At 43.3% G+C, this 16,365-nt stretch overlaps 1 protein-coding gene across 5 annotated transcripts in view; it reads right to left on the minus strand.

The window, feature by feature from the left end:
• The window catches only part of LOC143298505 (UDP-N-acetylglucosamine--peptide N-acetylglucosaminyltransferase 110 kDa subunit-like), a 53,239-nt gene that overhangs the window by 28,506 nt on the left and 8,368 nt on the right, over positions 1-16,365 (minus strand). For 3 of the 5 annotated variants that reach the window (XM_076611336.1, XM_076611337.1, XM_076611335.1), the window contains exons 5-10: positions 13,042-13,158; positions 9,693-9,772; positions 5,140-5,229; positions 4,682-4,787; positions 2,541-2,681; positions 545-645 (exon numbers count right to left, since the gene is read on the minus strand). In XM_076611336.1, the coding sequence (XP_076467451.1) occupies positions 545-645; positions 2,541-2,681; positions 4,682-4,787; positions 5,140-5,229; positions 9,693-9,772; positions 13,042-13,158 (635 nt within the window). Of the gene's footprint in view, positions 1-544; positions 646-2,540; positions 2,682-4,681; positions 4,788-5,139; positions 5,230-9,692; positions 9,773-13,041; positions 13,159-14,398; positions 16,343-16,365 lie in introns of those variants that run through there. The other 2 variants (XM_076611339.1, XM_076611338.1) reach the window with 2 other exon arrangements.

A 16,365-nucleotide genomic window follows, 5' to 3' on the forward strand; every position in this document is an offset into this window, starting at 1 on the left:
CAGAAAACTTAGGCATAGTACACTTAAACTGGTGGTTAGTTATAAGAAGCAATGTGGAATGGTGGCCTCACCTGATACCTGATGTCCCTGTAAAGCATGAGGGTTAGTTGTGAGAGGCATAGTGTCATTTAGGGAGGAAGGTGGCAGAATGGTTAGGACACTGATCTGCCAATACAGTGTCCATGAGGGTCTGGCTTCCATTCCTGGTTTCACCCTTTCTCCAAAGTTTGAGTGGAAAATAAAAACTGAGCGTTCAGCGATACATTTGAGACGATAAACCAAGCAGCAAGCACATTACACACTGAAAAAGAACCGATGGCAACATAAGTGTTGTCCTCTGGCAAAATTCTCTTGAAGAAATCCACTCTTAATCGGTACACATACATAAATATATGCACACACTCAAGGCCTGATAGCGCGCTGGGTTGTGCTGCTGGTCAGGCATCTGCTTGGCAGATGCGGTGTGGTGTATATGGATTTATCAGAATGCAGTGATGCCTCCTTGAGATTCTGAGACTGAAACAGTGTCATGTGGTGACCTCACCTGATGGCCTCCTTGTAGTGCATAAGGGCTTCGTGCAGTTTGCCTTGCTGCTGTAAAACACTTGCCAGGTTTGAGTGCGCCACAGCAAACTCTGGGTACACCTGCACCAACCAAAACCACCTCACTTTTACCAATCAAACTCCGGGTACACCTGCATCAACCACAACCATCTCCCTTTTACCAATCAATCTCTGGGTACACCTGCACCAACCACAACCACTCCTTTTCTACCAATAAAACCCTGAGTACACCTACACCAACCACAACCAGTTCCCTTTTACCAATCAAACTCAAACCTGCATCTACCACAACATCCTCCCTTTTTTTAAAACTTTAGGTAAACCTGCACCAACCACAATATTCTCCTTTTATCAAACCTTGGGTACACTTGAACCAACCACAACATTCATCTGTTTACCTAACAGTGGGTACACATGCACCAACCACAATGAAACTGGGTGCACCTGCACCAACCACAATCTTCCTTTTTCAAACTCTGGGTGCATCTGCACCAATCACCCCTTTACTGAACTCTGGGTACACCTGCACCACATCCTCCCTTTCTGTTTCCTTTCACCAGTTTCAGCAACGATTAAGCAACGATAATATGAATATCACAATAATATTTCAGGCAACAACCTAATACACAAAAGGCAAGCAATAATGTACACTCTGTAAATCTTATTTCTGTTAAATATATTTAAAAAAAAAACTGAAATGAAAAAACCCACCTTCCCCCAACACACCTTGTCAAACATTACAGACCCACCTACAGGGCTTTGAGGTACAACCTCTGAACAACATTACTAACCCACTTACAGGGCTTTGAGGTACAACCTCTCTGAACAACATTACTGACCCACCTACAGGGCTTTGAGGTACAACCTCTCTGAACAACATTACTGACCCACCTCCAGGGCTTTGAGGTACAACCTCTCTGAACAACATTACTGACCCACCTCCAGTGCCTTGTGGTACAACCTCTCTGAACAACATTACTGACCCACCTCCAGTGCCTTGAGGTACAACCTCTCTGAATATTACTGACCCACCTCCAGTGCCTTGAGGTACAACCTCTCTGAACATTACTGACCCACCTCCAGTGCCTTGAGGTACAACCTCTCTGAACATTACTGACCCACCTCCAATGCTTTGAGGTACAACCTCTCTGAACAACATTACTGACCCACCTCCAGTGCCTTGTGGTACAACCTCTCTGAACAACATTACTGACCCACCTCCACTGCTTTGAGGTCCAACCTCTCTGAACAACATTACTGACCCACCTCCAGTGCCTTGAGGTACAACCTCTCTGAACATTACTGACCCACCTCCAATGCTTTGGGGTACAACCTCTCTGAACAACATTACTGACCCACCTCCAGTGCCTTGTGGTACAACCTCTCTGAACAACATTACTGACCCACCTCCAGTGCCTTGAGGTACAACCTCTCTGAACATTACTGACCCACCTCCAGTGCCTTGTGGTACAACCTCTCTGAACAACATTACTGACCCACCTCCAGTGCCTTGAGGTACAACCTCTCTGAACAACATTACTGACCCACCTCCAATGCTTTGAGGTCCAACCTCTCTGAACATTACTGACCCACCTCCAGTGCCTTGTGGTACAACCTCTCTGAACAACATTACTGACCCACCTCCAGTGCCTTGAGGTACAACCTCTCTGAACAACATTACTGACCCACCTCCAGTGCTTTGAGGTACAACCTCTCTGAACAACATTACTGACCCACCTCCAGTGCTTTGAGGTACAACCTCTCTGAACACTGAACATTACTGACCCAACTCCAGGGCTTTGAGGTACAACCTCTCTGAACAACATTACTGACCCACCTCCAGTGCCTTGAGGTACAACCTCTCTGAACATTACTGACCCACCTCCAGGGCTTTGAGGTACAACCTCTGAACAACATTACTGACCCACCTCCAGTGCCTTGTGGTACAACCTCTCTGAACAACATTACTGACTCACCTCCAGGGCTTTGAGGTACAGTCTGACGGCCTCCTCTGTGTTGCCCTGTTCCCGTTTGATGTTGGCCAGGTTGTTGAGGGAGTCGGCATGAGTGGGGCTGAGTCGCAGTGCTGTGTTGTAACAGTCTTCTGCCTCCTTCACCTGAGGAGCAACGTGGCAGAATCTACAAGTGGCTTATCTGCCAATACTGTTTCTGTGAGTGTCTGGGTTTGAATCCTGCTTTTGCCCTTTCTCCCAGGTTTGACTAGAAAATCAAACTGAGCATCTAGTCATGGGGATGAGACGACAGACAGAGGTCCTCTGTGAAGCAAACACTTGACGCAATGAGAGAAAACCCCTGAGGCAACAGAAGGGTTGTCCTCTGGCAAAATTCTGGTGATGAAATCCATTCCGATAGGTAAAAAAAATATATGCATGCACTCAAGGCCTGACTTAGCGTGTTGGGCTATGCTGCTGGTCAGGCATCTGCAAAGCAGATGTGGTGTAGCATATATGGATTTGTCCGAATGCTCCTTGAGAAACTGAAACTTCACCTGACAGCAGCAACTACAACAAATAACAACATCAACAATAATATTTTTTTATTTTTTTAAAATTACGTCACAAACTCGCAATAATGATAATACTATAAATATAACACAAACTCCACACATACTGGACTTATTACACCTCCCATGAAACAACACACATGCATCAGTATGTAGAGACTAACAAGAATAAAATCGAACACACATCAAGACAATTATACTGATTACAAATCTTCACATCTCAACAGAAAAAAAAGCCTTACACACACATGCACACACACAGTAAACACATACAAGCTCGCTCACACACATGCACACTACATGGGTACTTCATTGGGCAGAGAGAAGAGAGGCTCTGGTCGATCAGAAAAAAACAAAAAACCAATGGACCTCAAATGCACATGATCAATATTGAAGTCAGTGTGACTGGTTCTAGCATGATCAACCATAAATGCCACAACACAGTGTGACAGATTAACACCTAGGCTGCCTATATGACAAGATAACTCATCAGCGCAACTGTGTATGCTTTGCTGCCACAATGAGAAGATAACTTGTCAGCCATATATTCTGACTTTTCCCTGGTTTGTATTGAGTTTGTTGACAAAAACACTGGTAGCTAAAGCTTGGGGAATCTATTGATAGATAGAAACCCGATCTACATCATGAGGCAGTCCTTTATTTAACAATTTGGCTGGCTAACTGCAGCAGTGTTTTGCCTGGCTTGTTGCTCACTCAGCAAAATGTCTGACACCGTGCTCAAGCAATCGAGATGTACTGAAAAACCAAAAAAAAATTGCTTTCTTTCGCTGATGATCAGAAAGAATTGAAGCATCACCTCAAAGAAGAAGGCAGTGAAGAAATCTATCAGACGATTCGATAGAAAATAAATGGAGCACTGAAGAGACTGGCCAAGATCTGATGAACAGTGAGGACATCGGCTGTGCAGAGCAGACAGTAATGCGACCAAAAGGAGGAGTTTGTATCATACTCCATGTTTGGTCATACATATACTTACCATGTCAAACTGATGCAAACTAGGCCTATCGGTTTGCTCTGCTTGGCCAAATTTCACGCGGCTAACAGTGAAAAGACGACCCGTCTTGCCCGGTCCGCTCTTAGCCAATCAAACATCTCTAAAAGCTATAAGCGCTGAATCGTTCCTTTGGCCAGGGCTCTCCACGCCATCTTGTCAGGTTTACGCCCATTATTTTGTGAAAAAACCCTGGCAAATTGGTTTCACTTAAACCGTATTTCCCTGGCAGTGAAAGGGTTAAAACTGTATAACACCTAAAATGTTCATAATAGCTGGAACGAGTCAACAATTGAACTGCCAAGTCCTGTTACAAAAAGCTAAAATATTACTTCACAGGTGTACTTTTGGGTGTGTGCTCAAACTGCTCAGAGTTGGAGGTGTCTGTATCTCTTGAGACAGGTTGACAGCAGGACATATTATAAGCACAACTTTGTCAAACAGTCCACAACCTAAATGAACCCCAACAGCAGCATCGCCATCATCTTCATCACCATTTTTTAAAATATAGAAAGCAAAATCATGGGGCACAAAACACACACACACACACAAAGTCTCAGATGGTAAAGAAATGCACTGACCTGTCCCTTCTCTTTAAGGGCATTGGCCAGATTACAGTAGGCATCAGGGAAGTTGGGCTGTAGTTCAATGGCACGTCTGTAGGTGTCGATGGCTAAATCTATCAACCTGTGTTCACAAACACACCGTATGTTCCATTGATTAACACTGGGCAATAAAGCACACACACACTGGAGTTCTGGTTTTTACAACAACATCAACACCAAAACACTGATTCCTACATCATTGGTGCTACACACTTATGACATACAGGACTATCATTCCCTCTATATTTCTGTTGCTATCTATCTGCTCTTCATTCTCTTTTAGTATTGTTGTTATTCCAGTAAAAAAAACAATCTGCGTAAATATTATTAAAGGTATGAAGTGGGGTCATTACATTCACTGACAGATACCAAGGCCAATGACAAAAAGAAAAAGAAAAAAAAAGAGGGCAAAATGTGTAAAATGAAACAATTACCCTTGCTCATAGTAGACACAGGCCAGGTTGCCATGGACAACTGCATGATTAGGACTGAGATTCAACGCTCGCAGGTACGCTGCTACAGATCTGAAAAGGCCACAATAAAGACAATGATATCACACACATCAAGTCTTCCTGAACACATCAAAAACCACAACAATGATATCACACACATCAAGTCTTCCTGAACACATCAAAAACCACAACAATGATATCACACACATCAAGTCTTCCTCAACACATCAAAAACCACAACAATGATATCACACACATCAAGTCTTCCTCAACACATTAAAAACCACAACAATGATATCACACATCAAGTCTTCCTCAACACATTAAAAACCACAACAAAGATGATGATATCACACACATCAAGTCTTCCTCAACACATTAAAAACCACAACAAAGATGATGATTACACACACATCAAGTCTTCCTGAACACATTAAAAACCACAACAAAGATGATATCACACACATCAAGTCTTCCTCAACACATCAGAAACCACAACAAAGATGATGATATCACACACATCAAGTCTTCCTCAACACATCAAAAACCACAACAATGATATCACACACATCAAGTCTTCCTCAACAAGTCAAAAACCACAACAAAGATGATGACGTCACACACATCAAGTCTTCCTCAACACATTAAAAACAAAGATCAGCATACAAAGTTAGGATCCAAATTTGCCCAGGAAATAATTGGCAAAAAAGCTGAAAGTATCCCTGCCCTTGGACGTGAATAAAGGAAGTTCCATGGAGCTGTATCTTTGTAGTTTATCCAGCCATGTTTTCTGCTGCTCTTTTTATTCATATCTCTTCTCAGTTCTCTTTCATTAAAAAAAAAAACTGCAAAAGACCAGGCATTTGCATATCATTGATACAGATGACGTGTATTAAAAAAAAAAGAAGTATAACTGCAGAAGAAACAGCCTTTCCAGGTCACCTACAAAAAAACAGGAACAGAACCAGCCGCCGTGGCGAAGTGGTTAGCGTCGCGGACTGACGGCTGGGAGGACGCGGGTTCGAATCCCAGCGGAGGTGGGTTTTTCGGCCTGTGGCCGGCTCCTACCCAGAGTTGAGTGTGCTGTGGGCTTAAATGGGGAGACTGGGACCACACAGTCGAGTGTCATCCACTTCAAGGATGCGTCTTTGGGTGTGTTGCTCTAATTACCTGACCAACACTGCAAGTGTCTGTATCTCTCGGGCCTGGTTAACGCCGGGATATCATTATGACAGGAAGCGTAGAGTACAGCCTTGTCACGCAGTCCCAAACCAAAATGGACCTCCATAGCAACATCGTCATCATCATCGTCATCCTCTTCCTCCTTCATCGTCATCAATATAAAACAAAATAGTCTCAAAGTCTCTGGCCTTTCATGCCCTGCTCTCATGGTGACCTCAGTTTCGATACCCCTCCACTTCCGTGCTTGGGGTGAGCCCTGTCAATGTTGTCGGTGTCGGCAGATTCATGGGGGGCTGTTGTTTGAGGGACGTGGTGGCGGTCTCCACTCTGGGAGAGACGCTCACTCAGTCTGGCTCCGCGACTAAGCCATTATTGTCGTTAGTAGGGGGCTTAGTAGGTGGTGTCCTAAGTACGTTAAAACAGAACAGGCACCACTGAACACCACCGAAGTGACTCAGCAGCAGTGCAGGGTCTCCTCTGGTGTGTGGCCTCCAGGCGACCTAACATCGATCGTTCCCTGTGGACTGCCGACGCTGGAACTGCAACGGACGAACCCAGGTGTGGCCGTGTATGGGGGAATCTAAATTAGCGGCGTGGGAGTAATGCCACTGAAACGGCGCAGATGATGGGGCAGCAAAAAAAACACAAAAAAAACAACAACAAAAAAACAAACAGGAACAGACAAGTGCCTAACATTCCCCTTTCATCAGTAACCACACTCTATCCTTCATAACTGTTAACACACAGAAGGAAACAGAAACTGCTCTTTTAATCTTCTGGGAGAAAAGACTATACATGTACAAGGAGCTGTACGGTATTTCTAATACACGGCATGAAACAGAAACTTCTTTTGGGAGACAATGTAGATCTACAAGGATTATGCAGTGCAGCATTAACAGATTCAACAAAGTTGTCAAGAAGCGATGTTTTAGAAAGTTTTGATTTTGATGAGTGGCTTTTGCTTCTTGCCTATGTCAACGCAGCAACAAAGCTGTGAGCTGCACAAGAATTTGCAGAGTTCGGTTCAGTAAGTTGAGGTCTTTAATTTTTTTAATGCTAGAGCACAGTGTCGAGATCGTCTGTTGATGAAAGTCGTTGTCTCCACCTGTAAAGGTCGTGAATTGCCAGCTGATTCGCTAAGTGAATTTAGAATATTTTTGGTGCCATGGATTGCATAAGAAAACTTTTGTTTTCTAAATGAGTTCAATGACTGTATTCAAAGTTTATCATTTCTACTTTCGGTTGTTTTTATTTCAAAATTCACCAAGTCAGACTCGGAAAATGTGTGATATTTTTGATTGGGATTTGGGTTTTGAACCCTGGCAGTGTTAAGTTTGATTAAGGCAGAGACAACCTATGCTGTTTCTCTCCATCTCAGGTCAGTTTGATTAAGGCAGAGACAACCTATGCTGTTTCTCTCCATCTCAGGTCCGTTTGATTAAGGCAGAAACAACCTATGCTGTTTCTCTCCATCTCAGGTCAGTTTGATTAAGGCACAGACAACCTATGCTGTTTCTCTCCATCTCAGGTCAGCTTCTTCCCCTTCTCCCTCTCCTGTCCTGTTTCCTCTGAGCATGACTCCAGTCCCACTGGCTGTGGTCCGCCAGCTGGCCACATTACAGAGGACAACCTCCACTCCAGTTGGCCATGTTACAGAGGACAACCTTCACTCCAGCTGGCCATGTTACAGAGGACAACCTTCACTCCAGCTGGCCATGTTACAGAGGACAACCTTCACTCCAGCTGGCCATGTTACAGAGGACAACCTTCACTCCAGCTGGCCATGTTACAGAGGACAACCTTCACTCCAGCTGGCCACGTTACAGAGGACAACCTTCACTCCAGCTGGCCATGTTACAGAGGACAACCTTCACTCCAGCTGGCCATGTTACAGAGGACAACCTTCACTCCAGCTGGCCATGTTACAGAGGACAACCTTCACTCCAGCTGGCCACGTTACAGAGGACAACCTTCACTCCAGCTGGCCATGTTACAGAGGACAACCTTCACTCCAGCTGGCCATGTTACAGAGGACAACCTTCACTCCAGTTGGCCACGTTACAGAGGACAACCTTCACTCCAGCTGGCCATGTTACAGAGGACAACCTTCACTCCAGCTGGCCATGTTACAGAGGACAACCTTCACTCCAGCTGGCCATGTTACAGAGGACAACCTTCACTCCAGCTGGCCATGTTACAGAGGACAACCTTCACTCCAGCTGGCCATGTTACAGAGGACAACCTGCACTCCAGCTGGCCATGTTACAGAGGACAACCTTCACTCCAGCTGGTAGACTCTGAGCGTCTAGAGAAGACGCAAGGACTACGATTCAAGGTGGACGGTGGTGTTCACTAGGCAGACGTCAAGATGTCAATTTAATGTGAGGCATTATTTAGCCCAATATTTTTTATGTGGAGACACTTCCCTTAGTTTTGGAAAGAACAAGGAACCGGACTCTATGTACTGAGTCTGAAATTATTGGGCCGTGTGAGGCTTGAAAGAAAGGAACACTGAAATATTTGTCAGCACTCGTATGGAGTTTGGACGTGCTACCAGGATATCTGTTTGTATTTCTGATTTGATTATCATTTTTGATCTTTTGAAGTGCATAGATGGCGGGTGTGCTGGGAATTTATAAAACCTCTTTGTGGGATTCTTGTGTCAGAAGTCCCTCTGAGCTGAGCCTTTATTACGAAGTTTTGAGAGGCTGGAAATTATTGTAACTGGTGTTGACAGTACTGGAGATTGAAGTTGTGTATAACGCACATGGGGTGTGCATTGTGGCCGTCTTTGTGGGTGTGTGGCTCAAAGACTGAGTGGTGTGAGTAGGCCTTAAAAAGCCACAAGACAGTGGTGTGAGCAGGCCCTTAGAAGCCACAAGCTATCACTCAGGGTAAGATTGGTGAGCTTGCTCTGTTCCCTGACGTGGGAATCGAACCAGCATTTTTTTTTTTTGTTTGTTTGAATACTTGGATGGGTTTAGTAAGTGAAGTGATTACTGCGCACATGAGAATAATAACAACTGCGTGTGCTGCACTTGCGTGTAATGTTGTCTGTGCTTGGTGTGGTTGAAAGCGAATTTGTTACAGACAGCCCTTACATATTCTTCTCACTTTTCCCCACACTGTGCACATGACAAAAGTTGAAGGCTTGACCACTGAATTCAGTCTGAGTGAATCTTATATTTTGTATGGTCTTTTTTTAATTCTTTTTTTTTAATTTTTTTTTTACTCATCTAATATTCTTTTTTATTCACAAATATCTATAGTAATGGAAACGCAAACCAGCAAATCTAAACTGAAGAGGTTGTTTACTGCTGAGTGCTTGTTGCTACTTCCTGAACAACCCTTACCTGTCGAATATCCTTGCTTCTTTTAACACATTCCCTAAGTTGATATATGCATCCAGGAAGTTTGGGTCCAGTGCAACTGCCTGAAAAATGACCAGAGCAGCATGTTGTAACATGGAAAGAAGCAAAAATGAAACTGATAGGAGGAGTTTGTATTATACTCCATGTTTAGTGATATATATACTTACCATGTCAAACTGATTCAAACTAGGCCTATCAGTTTGCTCTGCTTGGCCAAATTTTGCGTGGCTAACAGTGAAAAGACGACCCGTCTTGACCGGTCCACTCTTAGCCAATCAAACGCTGAATCATTCCGTGGCCATTGAGGAAATGCCCCATGAGAACCACGGCAGAGATGCGGGGATGGATGGGCGGGCATCTGAGTTTGACATGGTAAGTATATGTAACACCAAACATGAAGTATAATACAAACTCCTCCTTTTGGTGTCATATACTGTACCATGTCAAAATGATGCAGATTTTAAAGCAAATGGAGGAGGACAACACCTACTGGTTCACATGGGGAGCCTTTGTAACCGAGACGGCTGTGTTAGCCGCAACAAAGAAAATCCCCTTGGAACCGTCAACCCTGGTCATATGGAAATCCTTGAGGTAGAAGTTGATGAAGTGGCACCTTAAGACAGCTGATATCTCTGTGAACATGAGAGTAGCCTCTAAGAATGACTTGGGAAACCCAGTGGGAAATGGTGCCTGCAGTAATGTCTTTCTTGTAATTCTCATTGAGGGAGATGAGAAGATGTCTCTGAGAAGAACGCCTGTGGCAAGACCTATCCCAATAGTATCTGAGGCACCTAACAGGGCAGAGATGCCTATCCTCATCATCTTGGGCAAGAATATCAGACAACGGTCTGACCCTCAGAGAGGGGGAAGGGACCTCGGGGTCTTGGTTCTTAGCCAGGAACTATGGAAGGAAATGGAGGGTGATGGAACCATCTCTGTGGAAGGCCAAATCTTGTGGCATTCCACTAAGACCATGTATCTCGCTTCTATGACAGCCCGTGGCCAGAAACAGAAGGAAAGTGGTCTTGAGGGTGAGTAAGTCGAAAGGAATAGTACCCTAAGGCTCGAAGGGTTGCTTTCGAATGAAATCAAGCACCAGGAACGAGTCCCACAGGGGCACTCTCCTGGGGTTTCTAGCTTCCTTCAGAGAGGCGCCCCTAGCCAGCTGCTCTGAGCAGGAAATCTGCTTCAAAGGAAGGACCACCTAGCTGTCTGATGGTGGTACAGATGGCAGACCTGAACCCTTGCACAGAACTAGTGGACAGGTTGAGAACCCAGGAGCAGTGAGCCAGAAAGCTGGCCAGCTGCATGCTCACAGGGTTAGTAGGGGGAACATCCTGAGCCGTACACCACCGCAACCATTTCTTCAAGCTAAAGTCATACAAAGCCTCAGTCCCCACCCTCCTTGCTATGGAGACTATGGAGAGGACGTCAGAGGAGGCGATCCCCTCGGTAAGCGCCTCCAACACAGAGGCCAACCGAGGGGTCGAAGACTTAATGGTTGTGCTGACAGTTCCAACCGCACAGCAGCCACGCGTGCAGGTGGAGCAGCTCCCCCACAGATGGAGGTGGGGGAGGGGGCTCGGCAGTGGAGGGAGGAGGGAAAATAGCAATGGAGGCCCTGAGGGCCTGTCACAGTGTGGGGACCAGGGTAATGGCCAGGCACGGCCTCCACTTGCGAGTTCATGCCTAGCCCCGAGTCCCCACCACCAAGAGAGGACTTGCCACTCCCCCTTATTCCTGCCTCCCAATGGGACACCTCAGGAGGCGACGCTCGCACCCCTTTGCCCCCTGTCCCCTTCATGACCGTTTCAATGGGACAAGCATCGCCTCCACCATCCGCGTCCAAAGACGCATCACCGCAGTCCCTATCAGGAGAAACCATGAGCTCTGGGCCTGGGAGAGTCTCTTGCCAAGTCTCGATCCCAGCACCAAGGTTTCTGCAGTTGTGGGATGACGTACAAGGCATGGTAACCGTGCTTAGGCACCCAGCGAACAATCTGATCCCCAACAGAGAAAGGAAAGACAAGATCGACTGAGAGGCAGAGAAAAAGTATGATGCGAGGGGGCAGAGTCAAACTGAGTACACAAAAGGTAAGAATACAATAAAATCAAGCCGCATGCAACAAAATAAGGCCAAATAAACACGCTTAATTGCCAAAAAAAAGCGTTAGGCGAGACAGAGGGTAAACCTGACAAGATGGCATCGAGAGCCTTGGCCAAAGGAATGATTTAGCGCTTGTAGCTTTAAGAGGCATTTGATTGGCTGAGAGCAGATTGGGTAAGACGGGTCGTCTTTTCACCGTTAGCCATGAGAAATTTGGCCAAGCAGAGCAAACCGACAGGCCTAGTTTGCATCAGTCTGACATGGTACAGTATATAACACCAAAAACTAATTTCCAATAATACTATAATCATAATAACATCATTATCTTCCCAGTTCTTGAAGAACTCATACATGCCATTAATGGCCTTTCTATGTGATGTAGTTTGAAACATGCAGTGTTACTTTACAATGGTGAAAGTGTTCATTTTGATATCAATGCCTATTCAATGTGATTCCTTTTAAAATAGCAATACTACTTTACGATGGTAAAAGTGATAATTTTGGTTTTGATGGCTATTCCTTGTGATATATTTTGAAAATAGCAAAGTTACTTTACAATGGTAAGATGTTTATTTTGGCAGCCAATGTTTATACTGGCTGAATATATAATGGGAGAGGTTAAGACATTTCAGACTGGAGTCTTACAGAGTAATGATCAGAAAAGGCTGGTGACTATAGTACACATAGCTCAGAATACTTCTGTATTAACAATGAGTTTAGCATCAGACTGATACAGCATCTCTTTTACATAACTCAGAGTAAACATTCCCCTATTTACAATAAGACTGGCACATACTGACTGATACAGTAATCACTTTTTCACAGCTCAGAATATTTCCATTTCATGAGTATGGGACATATAGACACAATCCTCACTTTTCCATAACTTAGAATACTTCCATTTTACAATGAGTTTGGCACATACAGATAGTCACTTTTCCATGACTTAGAATACTTCCTTTTTACAATGAGTTTGGCACATACAGATACAGTCACCTTTCCATAACTTAGAATACTTCAGTATTTACAATGAGTCTGACACATACAGATACAGACACTTTTCCATAACTTAGAATACTTGAGTATTTACAATGAGTCTGACACATAGATACTTTCCCATAACTTAGAATACTTCTGTATTTACAACGTGTGTGACACATACCGATACAGGCACTTTTCCATAACTTAGAATACTTCTGTATTTACAGTAAGTTTGGTACTCACTTTTTCAAAGTGGTGGATGGCCAGCCAAATTTCTCCCTGAGCGTTGAACACACAGCCCAGGTTGCTCCAGGCCACAGCAAAGTTGGGACAGGTCTCTATGGCCTTCAGGTAACACGCCTGTGGTTGAAGACAAGGGCAGAAAGGTGTGGGGATGGGGGGGGAGAGGGTTGGGAGGGGGTAAGCCAGAATTAGTGACAGGATTTCACCGTCCATGTCTCGCGCGCCTAACAGCTCTACTGACTTTCTCTGCCATCCACCGCCAAGCGCTTCCTTTCCCTAGAAAAGACTGACGGTCATTTTTCTTGTCAGTAAAAACATCCGTCAGTCTGCCTTGACTTTGCTCTTTCTTCAGTGCACAACCCGCAGAGACCTGGGTCGGCAGACACTGGTCCTGGTCACAGGTTAGAAGGGCGGACACACAAACCAAACAATATCTGTAAAAGCTGGGGCCGTGAAATCCTTAATTTCATCTCCTCCTCACTTTCAAGCCACAGTGAGCTCCTGGAAGTCAAGGTGTAACCAGAAAACGTGTGCATTCCATGACCACTTCCATCCTGTGACTGGCCAGTCCCCCGTCCCAGCTCATGCCCATTCTTCCATTAAAACATATCATGTTCGTTCAGTGCAGTTTTCCATGACTGGTAACCAAGTCTTAGCAGTAAATGTCTTCAAACCAAGAGGAAATTTCTTCCGGGGAAAAAAGAGCAAAGTTCGCGCAGCCTAGCGCACAACTGGCCTAAGCGCAGACTGAAGAGACTTGCGCAGACCAAAGTCTGAATGCGTCTTCTGTATTCAAGGCTATGCAAACTGAAGTTAAAATACTCTGCGCCAATAGAATATAATTTATTTTACATCTGATGCTACATGTGTTAGTTGTTTGCAGAAGCGCGCTGAATCTATCGCCTTATCGTCGGGACAGCAAAAAGAAAAAGAAAAAATACACATATGCAGCGAAGTTTGTATATTGGCTCAGATAGTGATCTTCTGTTCTGAAAAAGCATCTCAAGTCTTCTGTATCAAAATGTTGATGCTTCAAGGCATTGCACAACTTTTTGTCTTTTGAATAACAATGTAATCCATTAAAAAAAAAATTATTTTCTTCAGCCATAACCTTTTTTTGTCATTTTCTTTTAAAATATCTTTGAACATTAAACAAGTTGCCTATATCATTTATAATGTTTTCCTGTGAACTCAAAAGGTAAAAAAGACCCATGTGAATATCGTGCTGACACCAAGGAAACAAACGTCACTGCGTTATGTGTTCTTTGTCGCTGCAGAGGGCTATGGGGGAGCACTGGCAAGCCTACAGCAATCACTTGGCCTTTGCAATGCGCAACGCTTGTGCGTTATACAATACCTCCGACGTGGAACAGGCGTCCGGGAAGAGCCCAGCTGCCATGGTCCGTCTGGATTTCAGGCGACAAGACCACTATCCATTATTTAGCACACCGTGTCTCTGCCTAAAAACTTGTAAATAAAAAACACTTGTTAGTCAGATCCTGCAGGTAATACAGTTTTGTACACATTTCAAAAAAAAGAGAAAAGTCCTAATTCAAATAACACATTTCAATGATTATTTCTAATCGTTTTGTGTACCTTGTCATCAATGAAACATTAAAAAATAAAAGCATTTAATTCAACATGAGATACAGTACTGAACAATTTATTCCATTGGTACATCATTCTGAGCATTTCCCAAACAGACAAACAAAAATTAGGCAGCCTTGAGGCCAAATCAGCAAACGACCAATGTTTATTGTTTTCAGAATTCTGAATCCGTTTGTTCACAATGTTGTGTCTGATGCCAATCCCATGACATGGAGACACTGCCCCCTCACTCCTGTCTTTCAGTCTCAGTCCCTCAACCTTGCAAAAAGCCCCTTATAATTCTCATTTCTTTGCCCAAACAATTCTTTTTTTAAATTTAAAACTTTAAAAAATAGAAAAAAAGTGTATATATATATATAAAATGAATCAAATGCAAACTGCCATTCTCATAGACATATCCAAACCTGAAATTTCTATTTAACACGGGGGAAAAAAAAAGGAAGAAAAGAATATTCAAAAATAAAATACATATATCCTTTTTTATATTTGTACCAAAAGTTAAATGGGCAAAATTTCTACAAGAGACGTGCTGGTCCTAAAAGTGACGAGAATTTCCAGAGTTGTATCTCAGTCAGGTTTGGACAGACATCCACAGTTGCTGCTCTGTTCTCCAAGCTGCCCTCAGTTATTTCAATCTGCTCGACAGATTTTACCCATCTTGAGACCTTTCATCAATGTCTTCTCTTCTAAATGAAATACAGGTTTCCATGAAGTTCTGATAAAAGTCAACTTAAAAAACAATTTTCAATAACTATAAGCATGGTCTGGATCAACCCAAAATGAACTGTCATCAATATGGTCCATCATTTGCACTGCTTTAATATGACCCCAAAACATGTATCTTATTTTGGAAGAGAAGACTTTGAAAAGAAAGAAACAACAGCCATTTCCCTGTGTCTGTCCGGTCATTGATGAAATTATTATCAGAGAAGTGCAACTGGTTGCCACAATGAAGTATAACGCAAACTTTACACACTTCTTTTCATTAACTCTCTACGGAAAAAAAAAAAAGAAAAAGAAAAAGAAAAAAAAAAGAGAGAGAGAGAGGACCCCCCCCAAAAAAAACAACAACAAAAAACACATCACAGTTCAACACTGAATTTGAAGTATTGATCATTTGATGATCATAACAAATAAATCTCTTTTCTAATTTTTGTTCCTGTCTTTTTTTGGCGTTTGGATGGTTGGATTGATGGCCATGAATTGAGAAAAAAAACATCAGAAACGAGACTGCTGACAAAAAGTCAATCAGTACTGCTCAATGCTTTACAAATACCAAACTTGGAAGTAAAAAAAATTTTTTTTTAATTAAAAAATATAGAAATAAAAAATGGTAGGGAAATGGGGGGTGGTTGGGAGGGGGGAGGGGAAGAAACTGTTCTCCGTCAGACTTCCCATTAAATTTATTTAACTGGCGGAATCAGAAAATAACATCCAGCTCAAAAACATCCAGAAGAAAAAAAAAATCCTTTCTAATATTTTGAATGTAACTGATTCATCTTCCTGGTGGCAACCTTGACACTGCAAACATGGACAGTCTATTTAAAATGTTTGGGAATGCTTTGAATGACAAAAGGAAAAAAGAAAAAGAAAAAGAAAGAAAAAAAAGAAAGAAAATTAAGAAGGGAGACTGGGATGGGTCTGAACTGTGCATACTTGGTTTTTACAAACTGCTCAAACTGTTAACTATAGGAAACTTATACTACCATCACGCCA

This window comes from Babylonia areolata, chromosome 24 (genome assembly GCF_041734735.1).
Source record: "Babylonia areolata isolate BAREFJ2019XMU chromosome 24, ASM4173473v1, whole genome shotgun sequence".
In the NCBI taxonomy this organism is placed as follows: Eukaryota; Metazoa; Mollusca; class Gastropoda; order Neogastropoda; family Buccinidae; genus Babylonia; species Babylonia areolata.